The following is a 19,713-nucleotide window of genomic DNA, read 5'->3' as shown; positions in this document are numbered from 1 at the left end:
GTTTAGGCTTCTTTAATTTTCAAAATTTTGACTTTTGCAATGTACCCTAACGTAAATCTATCTTAATATTCTTACAGAAGCCTATTTTAGACAAGAACCTCTTTTTTAGAGGTGTGGGTATAAGAATTATTAGCATAAGTAACTTAAATACCTATACTGTCAATGCTTTATATATTTCTGAAATAATTATTTAGACCTATACCCATATGGCTTAGAGCATGGAGACAATGTGATGAAATCAGATTATGAAATATTGAAGCTATCAAAACCGATTCTTCTTACTGAGCGTTACAACGAAATAAAGGTGAATTGAAATGATATGTTGGGTTAATGCCATCCCAGTTTAAAGCTTGTCAAAAAATGTGTTATTAAAGTAAAGGTAGTTTTTAATAATACAATAGTCAACTAAAATTAAAACAGCATCAAACTGTTTCAAGAGTATATAAAAACAAGGCTTCAATATTATATTTTTTATAACTAGAAGACTATTTTTTGCTTGAACCTGTTTCTTCAAAAGCTATTACTTTTTGTATTGAAGCCGCTGAATCTTCTCATATTGGACTTTTTAAATTGTGAAAATACCTTATTTTCATTTTTTATCTTTTAAAATCCACCTATTGTTACACCTGCACGGTTGTTTAATGGTTTATCCCAATATTTTGATAGTAAACTATCTGTTAAAGATATTTATATTTTCCTTAACGCTAATTTATGTCCGATGTCATGGGAATTAGGAAGCAGGGAATTAAGACTCCAGAGTCATAATTCCCTCGTGAATTAGGATTTGCAGTCATTTTTTCTTAGTGTTTTTTTAGGCAGTTCTAATTCCCTAGTGATTTAGGAATGCATCGGTGAATTGCAAATAAATTGTGTATGTTCATACAATGTTATTATTGGGTGTATGTATACATACATGCAGAAGTATAAAAATTTAAAAATGTGCTTTAAAAATAATATTAACAATGAAAACGATAATATTTCAACAATTCCAAAAATAATTCCATTGAAATTTATTTCGCTCAAGGTACATTATTTCGTTGTACTTTTGGAAAGAATAGCTATTCTTTCTCCACTAAACACAAAACGAGATGGCTTCTTATCTGCTGCACATCAAATCGAGCTTCAATGGGCGATTTCCCGTCCAGAATTTCGGCTGCGTAAGCAATGGCAAATACGCCACAGTTGAAACCGTCTTCTTGCTCTTGAACATGAAGAAATGACATTGTAAGTTTTCCAGTTGGATTTTCGATAGAGAGCGTTTAAATTCCTCAGTGAATACGGATCAGCTTTGTTTTTTTAAGCTGTCACAAATTTGATCACGGTCACAAGAACAAAAGGAGTAGTAGTTGGTTTCCGTCATGTAGTAACTGTATGAGTTCGTGACTAACTGCTCTGAATGAATAATTTGTTTTCTTTTGTGAAATGAGCACTGACTGGGCTTTGGCGTGCGAGTTTTCTCCGATACTGGAAAAGTAAAATGAAAATAGCCAAACCCGTATTTGTGTATACATACAAATAAAAAACACGCAAAAATAAACACTGCTTACAAATGGCCGATTTATATAATTTTATTGTAATAATTGCTCTACCTTTATGAATGTCTTTTATAATTGCCAACTGACCCTTTTTCTCGACAATAAACCTGCGATCTTTTTTGTACATGAGCTGTCCGTTTACCAGGCTAAATCTTTTATAAGCTAAATGGAATTGAATATTTTTAGTTATGTATATTTAAATGGCAGAAAATTTTCGCTTCATCTTCAAATTTCTTTTCAAGTCCAATGCAAAGGTTAATTTGCGTGAAATTTCCAAATATTGTTCAAACGCGAAGTTATTTCAGATACAGACAAATTTAACGAAGTATTTTTGCTTGAAAAATTTGTTTTCGCAGGTCCATGCAACTACAATCATGAATAAATGTCAACTCAAGGGAGACCGTCGTTTTATATAAAAATAATTACGAAAAGAATACACCAAAAAATATATAAAAAAATATGTTTGTAAATACGTACCTTTCCCGAAGTTAGACTTTTCTCCTTTGCCGATATTTTCAGGATAGCCTCTATCTCTAATAAAATCTTCAATTGTTGAAAATTCATGATGTTTTCGTTGAGATGGCATTGTTTTGTTCTGGTTTTATAACCACGTAAATTAAATTTCACAATATAAATCCGTATAACTTGAGTTTGGAGCTCGAATAATCTATTTTAAAACAAGTCCTAATTCACTAGTAAAATATGACTTCATTATTACAACGAGTCGTATTTATGGTAGATTCCTAATTCCTTAATGGATTTACGACTCATGGTTCTTAATTCCCAGAAGTCCTAATTTCCTGTTACACCGGGCCTATATGTCCTAAATTACATTCCCAATTTATCACGGATTATTTAACGCCTTTTTTAGAAACGGTTCATATTTAACATGCGGTTTAATCTTGTAAAAAAGAGTCAATTTGTTAACAACAACCTAGCCTGAAACAGGTAAATTAAGAAAAAGGAAAAAAATAACAATAGTTTTTAAAGTACCCCAAAGGTAATGTGAATTTCATAACATGATTATCTTGAGTTTGGCTTTTGCAGGTTAATACTTGCTAAGAAGCATGTAATCGTAGTTTAGAAAATATAATTAATTTAATTTAAAATGATAACGGTAATTATGTAACGAACTCAATCTGAATTTCCACTCAACAGCAAAACAAAACTTAAATTTGATTAGCTATCTGCGAATCATTTCTTTGTTTTTATAGTGTTTTCCGTTCCAGTCATCAAGAAAAGTTGAAATTATTTGAACTTTCAGTTTTGATTTTAACGGGAAAGTTCATCAACCAATCCAATTCGATAAATCACAATTTTCCGTACCAATCCGTTCTATTTAGTTTTTGAGTGGAAATTCACTTTTACATTTACATATGTATCTTAAATATGATGTTTTTTAGATTGATAAAGGTGGCTTGCTCAGTTACGGCTATAGGAATAGAGGCTCAATAAAAATATACCAGAAAACCAGTCGTGATTACAGTTCGGGTCATGTTTATTACCGAGAGACCTATGATCAGCATTTCCTATCAAAAGCGAACATTGACGTAAAAAAGCACGCTAAAAAAGAATTCGCTGCAACACAAGGTGTTGTAGCTACATTTATCAATATGACTATTTATTTGCACAACACCCGAAAAGAAACTTTTCAGGCTGTGATTGTTTCTAACAACTCTTCAACGTTTATAATTTTAAATTATTACCGTTTGGATTTGAACGGCGCCGAAATTGGCTTTTATGAGTCATTTTGTGTATGGAAGCCTATATATACTCCCAAGACAAGCAAAAGAGTACTTGCCACATCCAACATTGGCATAAGAGGTCGACATGTTTTTGAATTTAATTTTCGCTGTGAACAACCAGGTAAGATGCTCAAACAAAGATGTACATTTATCACACTGGTCGAAGAACGGAGCTTTTTTTTAGTTAAAATTGTTTACCTGATGCGGTAATAGTCTTAATCAGCTAATATGCTAACGCGATAAACCCTCGCATGGGAAATACTTTAATATCAATATTTAGAAAAGTATGGCGCCCCAAACATGATTAATTTCATTTTTTTATATTTCTAAACTCTATATAATGCACTGTTTTGCATCATTTGGTGTAGTTAACGGCTTGTTCAGCAGCTGCTATAACACACTAAATACACACTTGTCGAACATCGTCAAGACCAAAATCATTAAATGATTTTTATGCAAAATTAAATGTGTATAAACTCTAAAGAAACTGTTGTGTGCTTTGTATGTACGTGGAAAAGTATCCAGGCTCTTTTTGTGACTGCAAGAATATTCTTCTTAATGTAGCAGAATTATTTTAAATTTAATGTTATTGAGTGTAATATAATCTGTATTGCACTTCCTTAACGTTAAAAATGCGGCACGCTAAAGACTAGTAGGAATTTGATACTTTAGCGGAACATGAAAATATTTGCATTAAAATGTTCATAAATCTTTTTTAAATTTTCAATAATCGTATAGTATATACATTGCTATTTGATTCACTTCTCAACAATTAAACTCTCTTGGACAGAGAGTATCAATTGTTGTTGTTTTTGCATCTTTTATACTTTCTATCTCAAAATCAAACTTTTAGACAAATTTTTGAACTTTTAATTTATACCACGAGTAATTCCTAACACAGGAACGCCTATGCAAAATATTTTGCAACTCTTTTCTGATATCAAAATTAATTTTGTATTTATAAAATCTGATATATTTATCTGTTGGTCAGAACTGTTGGACGACAAAATTGCAAAACTTAGAGCAGTCTATTTCTTTCAATACTTTCCATCTCAAGGTCAAATTTTTTAACTTCAATTTTTTTTAAGAGTAATTCCTGATAGGAATACTTATGCCTAAACTTGAATCAGTAGTCTTGTATATATAAAAAGATATTATACAAACTAGAAATTTTATATTTTCTATAAAACAAGAGCAAACAAGAAAAAAATAGTTATTACCGATATGTACGTACGGTACAGAGTACATTATGACATTGTACGATGCTTTAGTGCGATAACTAGTTTATCATTAATTTGGAAAATCTTACTACAATGTGATCCCAAAATGAAGCGAAATACGAAAAAGACAGGAACAAACAATAATATACTGTGAATATTACGTAATTAATTTAGTTCACGTAAGTTAATTCTTTAATAAATTCAGTTTTATAAAATATGGAACATTTTATGGAGATGTTTATTAGCCGTCGTAAAAAATTAAGAACAATAAATTACATTTAATGTCACAGACAAGCAGACTGCATTAAAATAAAAATATTTGTTTACACATACGATATCTTCAAAAGTTCTGTTTTCATAACATTCAAAATCATTTTCAAAATTCAAATATTTTTAGTTAATCATTTTTAGCTTTTCCCTTACTACCCATACACCAAATACTTTGCTCGGTAATATTTAACCTGTACAATATGAGATATTGTTTTCCCCTCTCAGCCAATCACATTGAAGATAATTCTCGTGCTAATGATAAGACATATTGCGTCTTGTTATTTGAGTTATCTTCCCTATGAAGGACATATCTTTTGAAGCATTCTTCCAGCACGTGTTTTGTATCCTTAAACTTTATTTTTTAGAACTTTATCCATATGGCTACGAAAACGGAGACAGAAGAATCAGTTCTAATAAAAGATACGAAATTCTGACGTTATCTAAGCCATTTTTATTTTTCTCGCAGACAGTCCAAAACCTTTATGTAAGTTAAAAGAAAGAGTTTTCTATTGCGTGACTGGTACAAGTGTAAAACATTGCAACCGCTCTTAGTTCGGTTACCTCTTACTGTGCTTGCACTTATACAAAATTTAAATAAAGTATGCTTAAAAGGAAATTTAATAGTTTGAAAACAGAAATATTTTTAATCGTACACCAAAACGAATTATCTATATTTCTTATTGTATATATTCAGAGAAATGCGTTATTCTCAGGCTACATTAAAAAATCGATACGTATTCCAGCAACTATTACGGGTTCAAATGAGTGCAAAAAAACTTTTTCGGAAGCTCTTTGTTTTTAATTTTTATCTTTTTTTTTGCTGAATCTGCAAAAGCTACAAAATCAGCGTAAACACAGTTTGTATAGATGTCCATTTTTCGGAAGTTCATTCGTGAATCCGGTAAACACTTGTAAAAATATTTTTAAGTTTAAATGCAGTATAAATAAAGATAAACAGCTTTCTTCGTCTGAGTAATAAGCGAGAGCATAGCACCGATTTCGTACGAACTTTCTAGTTGGAACATTTCTTCTTTTGGACAAATATAGTAGGAGTTAAAATGCTTTGCCGTCGTGACCACCACGAGAAACGGACAGAAGAGATTTGATGATGCGCAATAACCTTAACTCTGCAGACTATCCTAATGCAAAGGAAGTCTTAAATTTCATAATGATATTTAGAGGTAGTTACCTAGGAGGATAAATAGCAGGAGACGCGACTTATGGCGTCCCTACCTACGTCAATTATGTACAATTACTAAAGCTAAATATACTACCTAAAATACTAACTAATTGGCAAAATCTGCAAAAAGAAATATGAGTGAAGAGGTTGGTTGGCCTTCATATGTGGATAGTTAAAAATTGAGAGTAGTTAGTTCTAGTTTGTCTATTGATGAAAAGTCGCGCTTTAAAGAAAGTTTGATTATTGTTATAGATATATCCAAACGGTATCATTTCTGCTGAAGAACCAATAATTGATGATGCACCTTTGAAATTACCAGCACCATATATTGCATTTATGTTTACTTTATCTATGCAATCGGCAAGCCTAGGCAAATCTGAAAAGATATACTACAGAGAAAGCTTTAATCAAGCTCTTCTCGGAAATCTTACTGCTGTTGTACACAGATACATTGGCAACATAAATTTCACTGCGTCGCAAGCCGTTATCGTAACTTACACTGATTTGGAATGGAACCTGAATGAAAACTTTACTGTAACTGCACAAATAATTTTCATTTCTGATAGCGTGTTAACTTATTACGTTGGCAACTTTGTGTCTTTGCGTGCTCCTTATATTGGATTTACAGAATGGTTTTGCCATCATAAGTATTTTTACCATGACAATGGGGAAAAATACTGGAAAAAAGACGTCCAATCTGGATTTCATATTGACAATAATGTTCGCACAAGGGGCCGAAGTGTCCTGCTTTTGTCTTCTGGCCATTGTGTGGTCCCAGGTAGAAATACATTTATTGTATTATTCCCTAAAGCGATACTCCTAATTTTCCCAGTCAGATTTTTTAGACCTGTTGCTTTATTTGACGATAGACACATTGCTATGATCACCTCTGCACCCAACATTGAATGACACAGTTCCTTTCTGATTATTTGTTCCGCAAACATTGACTATACATATTGCAATTAGTAATGATATAATTACTTTTTATTAACCCCTTTATCGATTAAAAACAAACGAAAAAAAAAATAGATTTCGTAAAAAAATGTTGAACCGTTATTTTCTATTATCGAAATGTGCGTACGACGGTGTCTCGTTCGTCAAGACGGTACCCGTACGTCGTTGTCGCCAATCGTCATGACAGTGCGTTATGTTGTGAGTTTATCCTAAACAACTGCATTCGTGGTTGCATCCGTCAAATTTCTTACGCGTGTTTGTGTGTGTGTGTGTGAACACCATAAAGCGCAGACGTAAAAATTGTTACATATAAGACAAAACAATCCCGTGAAAGGAAATACCGTGCAAAGCAACAATGAACCTTCAAGACCATTGCATTTAACAGAACTTAAGCGAATTTTTTTTATAGGTTTGTACTCTTTTGGTTTGCTTCACGGGGACGTAATATTCACCAAATCACCACACATTGAGTGCGCTAATTTCTTTGTTAATATTTCTAATGGATGGAAGAATTTTGGACACACATATGTACGTAACACTTAATTTTCTGTCCGTTAGAGTCTGTTTTGGTGTTTATAAAAATCTCATCGCTCCAATCGTTCCCATTTTTAGGTTGGCTTATTAGATATACTGACATTGTATTTGCCTATGTCAATTGCAAGTGACAGCTTTATTCGTTTGTGTACTTACCCTTCTTACTTAAAACAAAATCGCATTTACTTTCGAGAAATAAGAACAAATAATGAATTGCTCGGTGCTAATGAGGAAATTTACAAACACATCCAGGCCAACTTCACTGCATCTAAAGCGTTTTTGTTGACATATATTGCTGGATCCGATGAAACCCAATTTCATGCATGGTTCGAGATGCAAGTTTTAGTTGCTACGGATAATTATTCGATTTACGTTGTTGTCAACCGTACAAAGCACACCTGCAGATACGAATGGTGCTCACATTTGAAGGCGCTGGTTGCTTCAGGTCGTAATTTGGAACTTTTATATGACAATAAAGGTTTTAACGTGTATAAATATGTTGCTACACATTTAGCTCCAGGTACTTTTCCTACATTTATTTAAAAAAAGGATGTTTTAGAAGGCATATCTAAGACATAATTTCTTTAAAGTAAATTTTAGCAGATTACCTAAATGGAAGAAATTATAACGTAAGAAAAGATTGCGGAACTAAAGATTAAAAAATTAATCAAAATTCGCAATATTTGCTTTCGCAAGTCCAAACAAAAAAATCGCCATCTAGTTTTGCTGTTTTCTAAGAAAAAGACAACTTTTTCTGTCATTGTTTTGCTATATGATGGTTTACAGGGAAAACCCTTCAATTATTTGCATCGAAGGAAATTTTCAAAAAAAAAAATATGAAAAAGATGAAAAAAAATATCAAGAGATTTCATGGGCCATTGCTTTGATTCGCAACTTTAAGTTTTGCAATATCTTGACATTATACCAAATTCTTTAATTCCGCAATTTTATGGTTGCATTACCAATTTGCAATCTTTTGTTCCGCAATTTACGATGTTTTTTTTTCTACCATAAAGTCGCAATCTGTAATACAGCAATCTTTTCTTGCGCAAACTTTTCTTCCCTTAAGGTATACAATGGTTGTCTTGCTTTCATTTCCGTACCCTAAATCGAACTTTGGAAACAATCATTACGAACTATTTTATGTTTTCTCATTCTTTTGTTCTAAAACACCCTAATATTTTGCGTTAGATTGGCTAAAAAAAAACTTTTTTTCACAGGGGCCAAATCTTAGTTTTAGTACACATGTCCTAACTGTTGCGTTTTACTGTTTTAGAACTATTTCCATATGGTTCAAAGTATGGAGATGTGAGCATGAATGCAACGAAAAATGCAATAGGAAAACTGGTTCTAGAGAAGCCAATTTTGTTTCTATCCAATAATGCATCCGAACTATACGTAAGTATGTGTTTTAGCCTATTTTAGAAAGTTTTTGGGTTTTTCTTAACTATTATATACAAATTCTAGTTGGTTTTGAGAAAAAATTGTTTGAATAAACAGAAGTTTGATTCTGAATGAGACATTATTATTTCAAATGACTGGGACCTTTGTTCAAACTGAGTTACTAAGTTAGAGTCCATCATGAATATTCATTTGTGAAGTTGCTTTGAAATTCTATCCTGTTTTTAGATTAATGATCAAGGGCGAATTTCATCCCTAAATATGAGTAAAAATGAATATACCTTTTTTAACCGATATCCTGTGATAATGATATATGGAAAGCAATTTGATTTGACACAAGGAGGAAAGATTTATTACCGTGAAACATTCAATCCAGTCGTTTTAGCATTGGCTAACAAAGACATTAATGCATACAGAAATGCATCTGATTATGTCTCCAAGCAAGCAGTTATCGTTACGTATATTAATGTGTCTGCATATGACCATCCACAAGATTTAAACACTTTTCAACTGGTAATCGCCTCAAATGGCAACATTTCCTATGCTGTCATGACATACACAAATGTAACATCAGTTAACGCAAAAACAGAATTCACCGATGGTTTCTGTTTTACTCAACAATTCGAGATATCTGGAGATAGTAGAAAAGTCAGCTTTACATCTAATGTACAGTTTCCAGGCAAACACGTTTATCTTTTAACATCGTCTCAATGTCGGGGAAACAAAGCAGGTCAGCAATGTTTTCATTTTGTTTTTATTTGACCGGTTAATTTATTGTGTACTGTCGATCCTAGCTATAACTTCAAATTAGTTTCAAATAAAACAGCCACTCCAAGCAGATGGTGACCAGATGAAAGCTTCTCTTTTGTTCTAGAAATGATACGGTACATGGTTTTTATAAGCAATTGGAACTCCAAATTGAGGCTTAAGAATGCTTATGAAAAGTGCTTTTACAGTCTCAAAATATGCTTAGGTTATGCTAATGGTTGGAACATGCTTATGAAAAACAAATGAACACACTCAAAATATGCGTATTTAAAAAAAAATATTGCATTTTAACCTTAATTATCGGTAATTACAACTCAAATGTCACTACATACTGGTTAGTTGACACATAAAGAATAAAAAGAAAAACTGTTCACTAAACAAAATACATAAAAAAATTTTTAGGCTTCACATAATGCTTAACATATGCTTAAAAAATGACCAAATTTAAGCCTACAGATGCTTATAAATGTCATGCTTATAAGAAAAAAAATATGTAATTCAATAATGACATATTTTTTTATTACCTCGGGGAAAAATATCACTTTAGATAGTATGTTTAAGCGGCAGCCAAGAGCAAAAAGCTGTTAACAACATGTTTGCGACAAATAGACTAATTTTTATAATTCCTACACTGTCGTAGAGCTCAATTTTTACAAAAAATTAATGTGTTTATTAATTGTCTATTTGTAGATCTGTATATGCACAAAACTTACCATGAATCGAATGTTGATAAAACAATCATTTTACCAGTTCCGATGCTACTTTTTTCATACAAAACCAGAAACATATTTGTAAGATTTATTTTGTTTTTATATCTCTTTTTTCTTGTTATTCTTTACTTACCATCACTAAGTTTATTTAAAGCATATTTAGCTGCAACTAAATACAAAAACGGGCGAAAGAAGGTTAACGTCGTCAGTTTATATTTTGAATTGGTAAAAGATGCTCAATGCATGACATTGCATGACATTTAACATCAAGACTGCGTAGTCATAGACTTCTATTTACTCACAATCTTTTCTCTGTTTTATTTTAGTTGGTTTTTATTTCAGTCATGCAAAGCCTTTAAGGGACAGGAGATTCTATTTTGATCTAAACCCGGAGTTTTTTGTTGTTGATAAATCACCTCGAGAGCCACTCCTAATTTTGCCCAAACTCACAAACTTTTAACTCTAACAATCTAGAGATTTGGCTAATTGTGCGCTTGCTGTCTTTGTTGTTTTGGAATGTAAACAGACAAATTTAGTATGTTGACTTCCGGATATAAATCGTGGGCCGTCTCACGGTTTGTCGCCAAAATACCGATGACGAGTTCAATTGTCTTTTATTTATCTCCAGTTATTGTTGTGTTTGAGCTTTTTAGCTGACTAATATATTCAAATTTCATCTAGAACATAAGAAATGGATCACAAATCATATATTTTTAATAAACCGATGCATATAAAAACTATACATGCCAGACTGATTGTCAGATAATATAAATAAGCTTTGTGCTCTGACCAGAGCCATCATAACATTCTTATATTTTGCATACAGAAAAAATTTTTAAAATATACTTTCAGCGAATTCTAAGAGAACAAATTAATGAACTGAATAAATGCAAAGGTTATATTTCTATTGAGACTCGCTTTCTCTTTATTTATAAAAATACTTTCATTAATCTCCAAAATGTAGTTAACAGGTCAGGTGCAAGAACTCAGAACCAAATGAACCCAAACTGTACTGTTATGACAAATAGCAACCCTTTTACCAGTAAGGTACAAAACTCCAAGATGTTTCGAAGCCCTTACCTTCAGGTGAAGCATAGTCTTACCAATTATGGTGGCATTGCTTGTTTACGACAACGGAAGGCAAATCCTTGAAAAGTTTATCTTTGAAAGATTTATTTCAAAAGCTTCATTTCAAGCCAGAACTCGTTTATTTAAGTTATTTCGTAAATCACTTCCACACTGCTAATTTCAAATCAATAATCCGATTATCCCGTCATTTTTTTTTTCGCTGCAATTTTACATAACAATAAGAATCATAATTCCAAGCTGTCTTTTATGCTAAAAAATAGGTAAATATAGAAAAACATGATCTGTCAACCAGGATTAAAACACATAAATATCGCAGCACACTGGAAAACTGCACCAGTTTCACAGCCAAACAATAAGCGCCAAGGCATGATGAGTTAATTCGTCATCAGCAATCAACGTGTTAAAGTCCTTTCCATTCACTTTTCATTCTTCATTATTATCTTTAATCCTTTTACAGCATTCCTTTTTTTTTCTAGATATCTATTTTAGGAATGGTTGAAGTAAATAGAGAGGAAAGAAGTGATAGTAGATTTGGGATTCTTTACCCTCGAACGGCTTCTATTTACCTGTATTACGGCGACATAAAACCCCATGATTTCTATCACGAATTATCGTTCGATCAAGAAACGCTGAAAAAAGCGAATGCAGACATCCACTTATACGGCGATATTGCATTTAAGGCTACAATAGCATTGATCATAACTTTTTTTGACACGCCTAGCTCTATTGAGGAGAGTTACCTTAACACCTTCCAATTAGTGCTTGCGTCAAACGGCAGTGTAACATATGCCATATATAATTTCATGCGACTGGATGATACTTGCACTAGAGTTGGTTTTGAAGAAGATTTTTGTGGATCAGTAACACTTGCAAATAGTGATTGTAATAGACTTTTGGACACCTCCAACATTGGCGTACCAGGAAGGCATATCGTAAAAGTCACATCAAAGTGTCACCAAGCAGGTAAACGTTAATTTGTTTCGTCCGAATGTATTGTATTTTTAGAGATAACTGTTTTGGGGGAGATCAAAATTTGTTTTGCAATTTTAATTAATCTTAACATTTTTTCCCTTTCGGTCTGCTAATTTGTTTTTGCTGATGTAATGCACTGTTTTTTTGTCTTTTTTTATTACAAAAAACCTAATACGCGATTTCGGAATAAAATTAATATTTTTAATTTTTTATTGCGGTGGGACAAATTTGACTTTGAACCCCGCCTTTTAGTAGCGAACCCTACAAACCATACAGTAATGTAGAGGCTTTTTTGAGAGATTTGCAGGTTTTCGTGAAAAGGTTTTGCTCATGCTGATGCGTCAACAACATATTTTAAGTCTCTCATGAGTTGTTTTGTAGCAAGTTCAAATGTCAAATCCAAAGCGATTCTAAAATTCGCGAATTATAACAAAATACAGGTCCAAAACTTCATGCTAATGCCCAAATGTAAACTTGACCCACAGTGATGACAATTAAAGATTGTATCCTTATTTCAATATCGCGTGTTATCAATTACGCATACGAATTTCAAATATTTTAGAACTGTATCCTTACGGAGAAGCGCACAAAGACGTTAAAATGCTTCCAGGTCAGCGCCACATGGAGATGTTAAAATTAAGACGCCCTATCAACTTATTTAGAGCTGAAGAGCTTGTTTATAATTTATCGGTAAGTTTAATAACCACCTATTTAGTTTGTGTGCGCTACTTAGGCGACAACCTTAGGACCTTTTTCCTTTTATTTGCTGCCTTAAAAATGTGACAAAAAGACAAAAGAGTTACACACCCATACACCTCGATATCAATATTTTGTCTGTTTGTCTGAAGTTGAGAAATAAATCTGTGAGCAGAAGAATGGAAAGATGTTGACTTATTATGGAATTCTTGTAGACAGTTCTGATTTCTTTATTCTGATTTAAAAGCTGATAAACTCGTATCCTATCATATCATATCATATCATATCGTATCATATCATTTCATATCATATCATAGTACACCTTTCCCGAATTAGTTTTCTTTGATGGACCGCTGCTATTTCTAAACTTTTTCAAACAAAATGAATGCGATTTTTAAAATCCTCACCTAAAACTTACAACAGGCTTTTTGATTTTGTGCTAATTGATCTCTGCTTGCAACCGAGGCTTATTAATTAGAACAAGTTGTATTAGTACATTCATACCACCAAAACAGCACTTTCCCATGTCGGATTAAGTTAAAAATTTAATTACGCACAATCAAGTCAAAATATCAAAATTTGAAATTTTCAAAAGACATACAATTTTAGAAACGTGTGCTCCCAATCCAAAAAATAAGAAAAGGCTAAATACGAACAAAGACTTGAAAAAGGGTAATTATATAATTTTTTTAATGCGAAAATCTTTTTTCCCCTATAACAAGTTTGAAGCGTTAAAACCAGGATGGTGTAGTCCTGTTTACAAACGGGTCGCACGGCTCACCGTAAGTTTTGGTTTACTGACCTGCTTACAAACGGTATATCCTGTTTGCAAACAGGTTGGCCAAATCGTGTCAAATTGGGATCTCGCTAGAACTTTTTTAACATAATGAGATAATAGTAATACATTGTCTTTTGGGTGAAAACAAACGATTCGAAATGTTAGAAAATCATACAGCCTGTTCTTTCACACACACTGATCAATTCTCTTGACCGAACTATGACCACCAAGCTAAGTTCTTTTAATTTTTGCATAGAAACATGCAAAACATTGCATACAAAGGAAGTCAAGACATTAACAATAACTTTGAAATCGATTAAAAGATATTTATTACTTTTTAGAAGTTAGTTCATAAAACATTTTATTAGCAAGCCAGCCTTTTGTGTTGATTTTTGCTTCCTGATCAAAACAAAATTTCAGTTTTTCTTATTTTTTCGGTGTACATAAATTTAAAAATAGCAAATTCGTCATACAAAAATGTATATTCACAAATTGATTGTCTATATGGTTCTAAAGTGTATATAATTCTAAAATATTGTGAGACCAGACCATTTTAAATGGATATTGACGGGCCTTTTTTAAGAAAGGTGTGAAAATAATCAACTTTGCAAAAATCAGACAAGCAAACGGAAGTAAATTAACTAGTATATAAATCTAATTGTATGGCCCGTGGGAAAAGCCACCTGTTGTTAAGGTGAAATAAAATTATTTATTTATCCTCAAAGATTGTTTACTTCTTTTGACCGGGAAGAAATATTATCAATTTGTTAATCTCTTGTAGCCCTATCCAAACCCCTTTCTTTGTCCATGTTTGTCTGGTTATTTCATTATTTTGATTTTGCTGTTTTTCATTTAGATAAGTGTTGACGGTTTTGTAACGACGTATTCGTCGTTAGTGTCCCCAAGTATAAAAGTTCCATCTGAGCATGAAGTATTGGTGGGATATTACCAAAGATTCAGTAACGAAAAAAGTGGGAGCGTTTACTATAGAGAAACGGAGGATGTCAGAACACTTTCCAAAATAACACAAGAAATACAATCGTATCTTCTTGATTCTTCTTACCTCGCTACTTCAGCTATTATTGTCACTTATATGAACCTATCCACTGTCAAACACGAATCATTAAAACATACCTTTCAAATTATCATTGCATATAATGGCAAGACTAGCATTGCAATAGCAAACTATATAAGACTTGATTCAAAGGGTACCTTTGCCGGCTATTCCATAAACTCATGCAAAACAATATCATTTGTTTCTGCTGAATTTAGCAACGAGTTAGTGAAAACGTCAAATGTTGCACATCGAGGAAAGTACATATATAAACTTACAACGACATTTTGTGCCACACTGACAGGTAAGTTATGTATTTCGTTTTTCTTTTTATTTTAAGATTGACTAGGCTTTATTGCAACACCCAGATGGCTGTCGTAATAACAAGCAGCTTTTGGGACATAGATGATGAATATGAAAAATAATTGTGTCAGGCAACAGCACGAAGTATAAAAAGAGCAATAAAACCAATTGTTTCGAAAGTCATTTAAAAGAAAAATTTACTTTTTATGATAGATTTATATCCTTGGGGAATAACTGTCGGTGATAAATTTTCAACTCGTCCTCAAGGTGAGTTGATATTAAGTAAGCCAATGCTGCTGTTTTCAAGGAGAGCCAGCTACGTTCATGTAAGTGCCACTTTGTTTTTAATTTTGTTCTTGTTTCTGCTGCTGCTGTTGTTGTTGTTGTTGTTGTTGTTTTTGTTCGTTCGTTCGTACCGCGAAGCAAAATAAAAGTGTTTATTTTAAGCAGTTAATTCTTACTTGCCTTTTATTTGTGATGATTATCCGATATTGAAGATAAAGTGTAAAGTAGCTTTTTAATTTAGGAAGATGTGACCACAAAGCAGATAATTAAGGCATAAATACCAAAACATGACGAAAACGATGGGCCAAACGTGATTTATAAACGAAACAAATATTATGAAAACAATACTTCAACATTTTATTGTAGGCAATGCAAAAAACAATAATGTCTGAAACTTATAGTGTTTTTAACTAGAACCTATTCATTGTCCGTCTATGTTTATTTTATGGATATGCAAAAAGCATTTTCGAAAGTTTTAATTAGCATCAATTTTTTTTTTGTATACAACGTTAATTGTGCGTTGGGTAAGTTTTAGAAGTAGTATGTCTATTAATGTTGGTTAGCTCTCTTTTTGTTGTTGACAAAGGCTTTAAGCAAAATCGTAAATTTACAAACTTTTTTTCGAAAGTGACTCAAGAGATCTCACCAAATTGCATTTCCTTGGATTGTCTTAAACACACTTAGGACGATAATTTTAGGACCATGATATCAAATCATATCAAAAAAAAGAATACCAATAAATTGGGTACGAAAAACAACTATGTTTTTCTAAAGTAGACATATATGTTTTATATGATTTTTTCTGGGGGGTAGGAGGGGGACAGTCTACATTGACTACGCTATCGTTTAAATTATTACTTGTTGTAAGAATTGAAGGGACATAAGTCGTACTATAATTATTACATACTCTTAGGTTGGGCGAATTCTAATTTTATTTAGATCGGTAGATACGCAATTGGAATTGATAAGAAGTATGATGTACCACGTTCAGATTTTCGTATTATGGGAGAAACTAAACTGACTGATTCGGATGTAATGGTAATACCGTATCAAACCAGAGTGCCGTCAATCTTTTATTTTAATATTTACTTCAGAGAAACCTTCGATCAAAGATTTTTAAAATTGGTAGCCAAAGATGTCCAACTGTTTACAAAGACAGACTTTAATGCCACACAAGCCATTGTAGTAACGTATATGGCTAGGGAAGGAGAGGTTACAAAGTTTAGGACATATCAATTAGTCCTGATAAGCGATGGCGAAAAAACATATGCTGTGTTGACATACCTTTACGTACCATCTCGCTACGCAAGGAGTGGATACTCAGAGCCATTTTGTGCAAAGAAATATTTGCAATCATATACAAAGTATTTAAGAAAAACTTCTAATATTGGAAGACGTGGCCGTCACATATTCTTACTAACGGCGAACTGTAAGATGGCAGGTACAACATTTTTTTTATAGAAGTTCGCTGTTTTATCAATGCGTTATCATTTCAATAGGAAAGGGGGGAGGAGGGGGGTGGTTTCCTTGTGACACTTTGCAAGTAGCTTCATACGCATTCTTTTATTTAGACCTTTATCCTTACGGAACAGACATGGGTGACAATTTTTTAAGCAAGCAACGCAATACACTCATGAGATTTAATTTGAGTAGTGCAACTTTATTGTTTTCGACCAAAGTATCTTTTTTATATGTAAGTATTATTTTTATGAAAAAAAGATGAAATTACGCGAATGTAATTGACACGTATTGATGCGACCTAATGCCTTTAAAAATGGTACTAGCATCAATTTAAATCCATGCGTTTCTCACTAGATAAGTTCGAACGGCTATATATCGACTGATTTTCTTAATAATACACGTGGAATTGCTTTTGAAACAGATGTAGTTATTCTGGCGCCATACCATGCAGATTTGGATCACACAGTTTCAGGAAACGTTTTCTACCGGGAGGAGAACAGCACGACTTTTCTTAACACGATAAGTAAAGACGTACAGTTACTTACAAATGATGATTTCGCAGCTACATATTCATTTGTTGTCAGTTATATAAATGTAGCTGCTTACGGTAATCCTTTAAGGAAGTTTACATTTCAGATAGTGTTGGTAAATAATGGTACTGTAAGTTATGTCGTGCTGAATTATATAAATATGGATGAATCTAAACATTTCAGTGGATATAAAGAAGGAATATGTAACCAGAACACAGAACTATCAAGAATTCGCAAATTCACAAGATTTTCTAATGTGGGAATTGGAGGAAGGGTTATTTATCAGTTATCTTCGCCTTACTGTTCTGCTAAGAGGGTACCAAGTAAGACCCCTTTTATATTACCACGCCCTTTCTCATAAAAAGTTTTAGTGCTAGCTATGCTTTTCTCTATTCTTTCTGTTACTTGGTTCTGTGATAATGTGTACCGAATATGTTGGCAACATAGTTTGGAGAGGAAGTTAATATATCTAAGAAGATTTTCTGTGGAGATTAAATTAAACTGGTGTTTGCAATTCCTTAAAATCTACATTTTACCATTGTTGCACATTTGTACTTAAGTTTTCAGTACTTGTACACCATCACATTCGCTTAGAATCAGTATTCTGTTAGGATTTTTTTACTCTCATAATAAAAAAATCTGTAGAAATGGATTCTGGAAAAATTTTTGGAGTGTTGCATACTTGTTCTGCTTATATGGCTGAGGCGAGATAATAGTTGGAAATGATCTAGGTAGTAAAATAAATTTCTAAATTAATACATCCAAAACATTCTGCATCATGATGTGTATTTTCCAAGTATTTACCATAATTATTAACATAATTAGCCGTCTAGTCGCCCTGGTGGTATTTAAAGATGAATAAGCGTTTATTTGGGCATGAGCCTTCATTTAAAGAAGACGTGTATTCGTAACATTCAATTGTTTTGCCTTCACTATTACTTTTTTTTAGTCTTTTATCCATATGGAGAAGCTCTAGGTGATTTTGCGATAACGAGTGAGGGCAGATTGAATGACTTTCCATTAAGTCGCCAGATGCTGTTTTTCTCCAGTAAAGTTTGGCTCTTATACGTGGGTGTTTTAAAATCAGCTTCTAGTTGACATACGTAGCGTTATTTTAAAGCCGATTAAGGAATTATATAAACTATATTTCAGGTAGATGTTAACGGATTCATATCTACATATAACGGACATGAATTAGGGGAGGATTACCGACATCTGCATGTTTTCTTAGAAGTATATCACAAAAAGCTGTCAACTTCCGGCGGTGGAAGAGTATACTGTCGTGAAACATTTAAGGAGAGTGAACTAGCCATGTTATCTAGGGACATTGAAGCTCACACAAAAACAAACTATGCAGCAACACAGGCCGTTATCGTGACGTATTACAATTTAAATGACACAGAAACTCCACCAGCCTATTACACCTTCCAAGTTGCTCTTGTGACCGACGACTTTGTAACTTATGTTATATTGAATTATATACAGCTTGGGAATTCTGGAGGAATTGTTGGTTATCGTGAACCATATTGCTCTCAATTATCCATTATTGAACCAGAGAGGAGCAAGAATCTTTTAAAAGACAGCAACACTGGAAAACCTGGTCAACATATATTTAAATTAACTACAAAATGTCGTAAAGCTGGTGGGTTAAGTATAACTAACTTGTCCTTGTTGTTACCTCACTGATGCAAAATAATGCCTAGTATAAGGAAATTTGATAATCTAATTGGTTTATATCTATTTTTAACAAGGATTTGTATGGAGCTATAATAACTGATTTTTGAATCCATTATTAAAATAGTAAACAAAAAATGAAAACAGAAAAAAGATTAGATTCCGACAGCACACAAAAAGTAACTCGCGGACGCGGAGATAAAATTTACATGCCTTGATTCCATAAAGGCTAACAGTAGCTACAAATTTGTGTTGAATACGTAAATAAATATTAGAAGAGGTACAAGAGCAATGGTAAACATATTTTGAAATGTCTGCCTAGAGTAATTGAATAAATTATTTTTAATTAGGGCTTTTCATTCGCTAAGTTTAGAAGCACACAAAGAAACTGAATATCCTGAGAGCGTTCACATGTGACAAAAGTTAAATTAAGGCGAATTGAAACTCCAAAATCGGAGTGAAAAGTGCAACTGTTCACAAAATCTACTTCGAGTTGAATTTAATTTTCGGTGTGTCACTTTCAAGCACGTGCACTGTTTAAAAAACCGCATTTT

The 19,713-nt window shown here is 32.7% G+C and overlaps 1 protein-coding gene across 2 annotated transcripts in view; it reads left to right on the top strand.

Moving 5' to 3' along the window:
• The window catches only part of LOC130641736 (uncharacterized), a 29,941-nt gene that overhangs the window by 783 nt on the left and 9,445 nt on the right, over positions 1 to 19,713 (top strand). The window contains exons 2-19 of one of the 2 annotated variants that reach the window (XM_057448676.1): positions 195 to 304; positions 2,939 to 3,401; positions 5,136 to 5,254; positions 6,203 to 6,728; positions 7,314 to 7,432; positions 7,517 to 7,958; positions 8,715 to 8,836; positions 9,068 to 9,569; positions 10,298 to 10,398; positions 11,883 to 12,369; positions 12,941 to 13,068; positions 14,709 to 15,210; positions 15,423 to 15,535; positions 16,434 to 16,935; positions 17,066 to 17,187; positions 17,310 to 17,808; positions 18,435 to 18,553; positions 18,638 to 19,127. In XM_057448676.1, coding sequence (XP_057304659.1) covers positions 195 to 304; positions 2,939 to 3,401; positions 5,136 to 5,254; positions 6,203 to 6,728; positions 7,314 to 7,432; positions 7,517 to 7,958; positions 8,715 to 8,836; positions 9,068 to 9,569; positions 10,298 to 10,398; positions 11,883 to 12,369; positions 12,941 to 13,068; positions 14,709 to 15,210; positions 15,423 to 15,535; positions 16,434 to 16,935; positions 17,066 to 17,187; positions 17,310 to 17,808; positions 18,435 to 18,553; positions 18,638 to 19,127 — 5,466 coding nt within the window. Of the gene's footprint in view, positions 1 to 194; positions 305 to 2,938; positions 3,402 to 5,135; positions 5,255 to 6,202; positions 6,729 to 7,313; positions 7,433 to 7,516; positions 7,959 to 8,714; positions 8,837 to 9,067; positions 9,570 to 10,297; positions 10,399 to 11,882; positions 12,370 to 12,940; positions 13,069 to 14,708; positions 15,211 to 15,422; positions 15,536 to 16,433; positions 16,936 to 17,065; positions 17,188 to 17,309; positions 17,809 to 18,434; positions 18,554 to 18,637; positions 19,128 to 19,713 lie in introns of those variants that run through there. The other variant, XM_057448677.1, reaches the window with a different exon arrangement.

This window comes from Hydractinia symbiolongicarpus, chromosome 4 (assembly GCF_029227915.1).
Source record: "Hydractinia symbiolongicarpus strain clone_291-10 chromosome 4, HSymV2.1, whole genome shotgun sequence".
In the NCBI taxonomy this organism is placed as follows: Eukaryota; Metazoa; Cnidaria; class Hydrozoa; order Anthoathecata; family Hydractiniidae; genus Hydractinia; species Hydractinia symbiolongicarpus.
The sequence above is the reverse complement of the archived record's forward strand: the minus strand, read 5'-3'. Positions and strand labels throughout refer to the sequence as shown.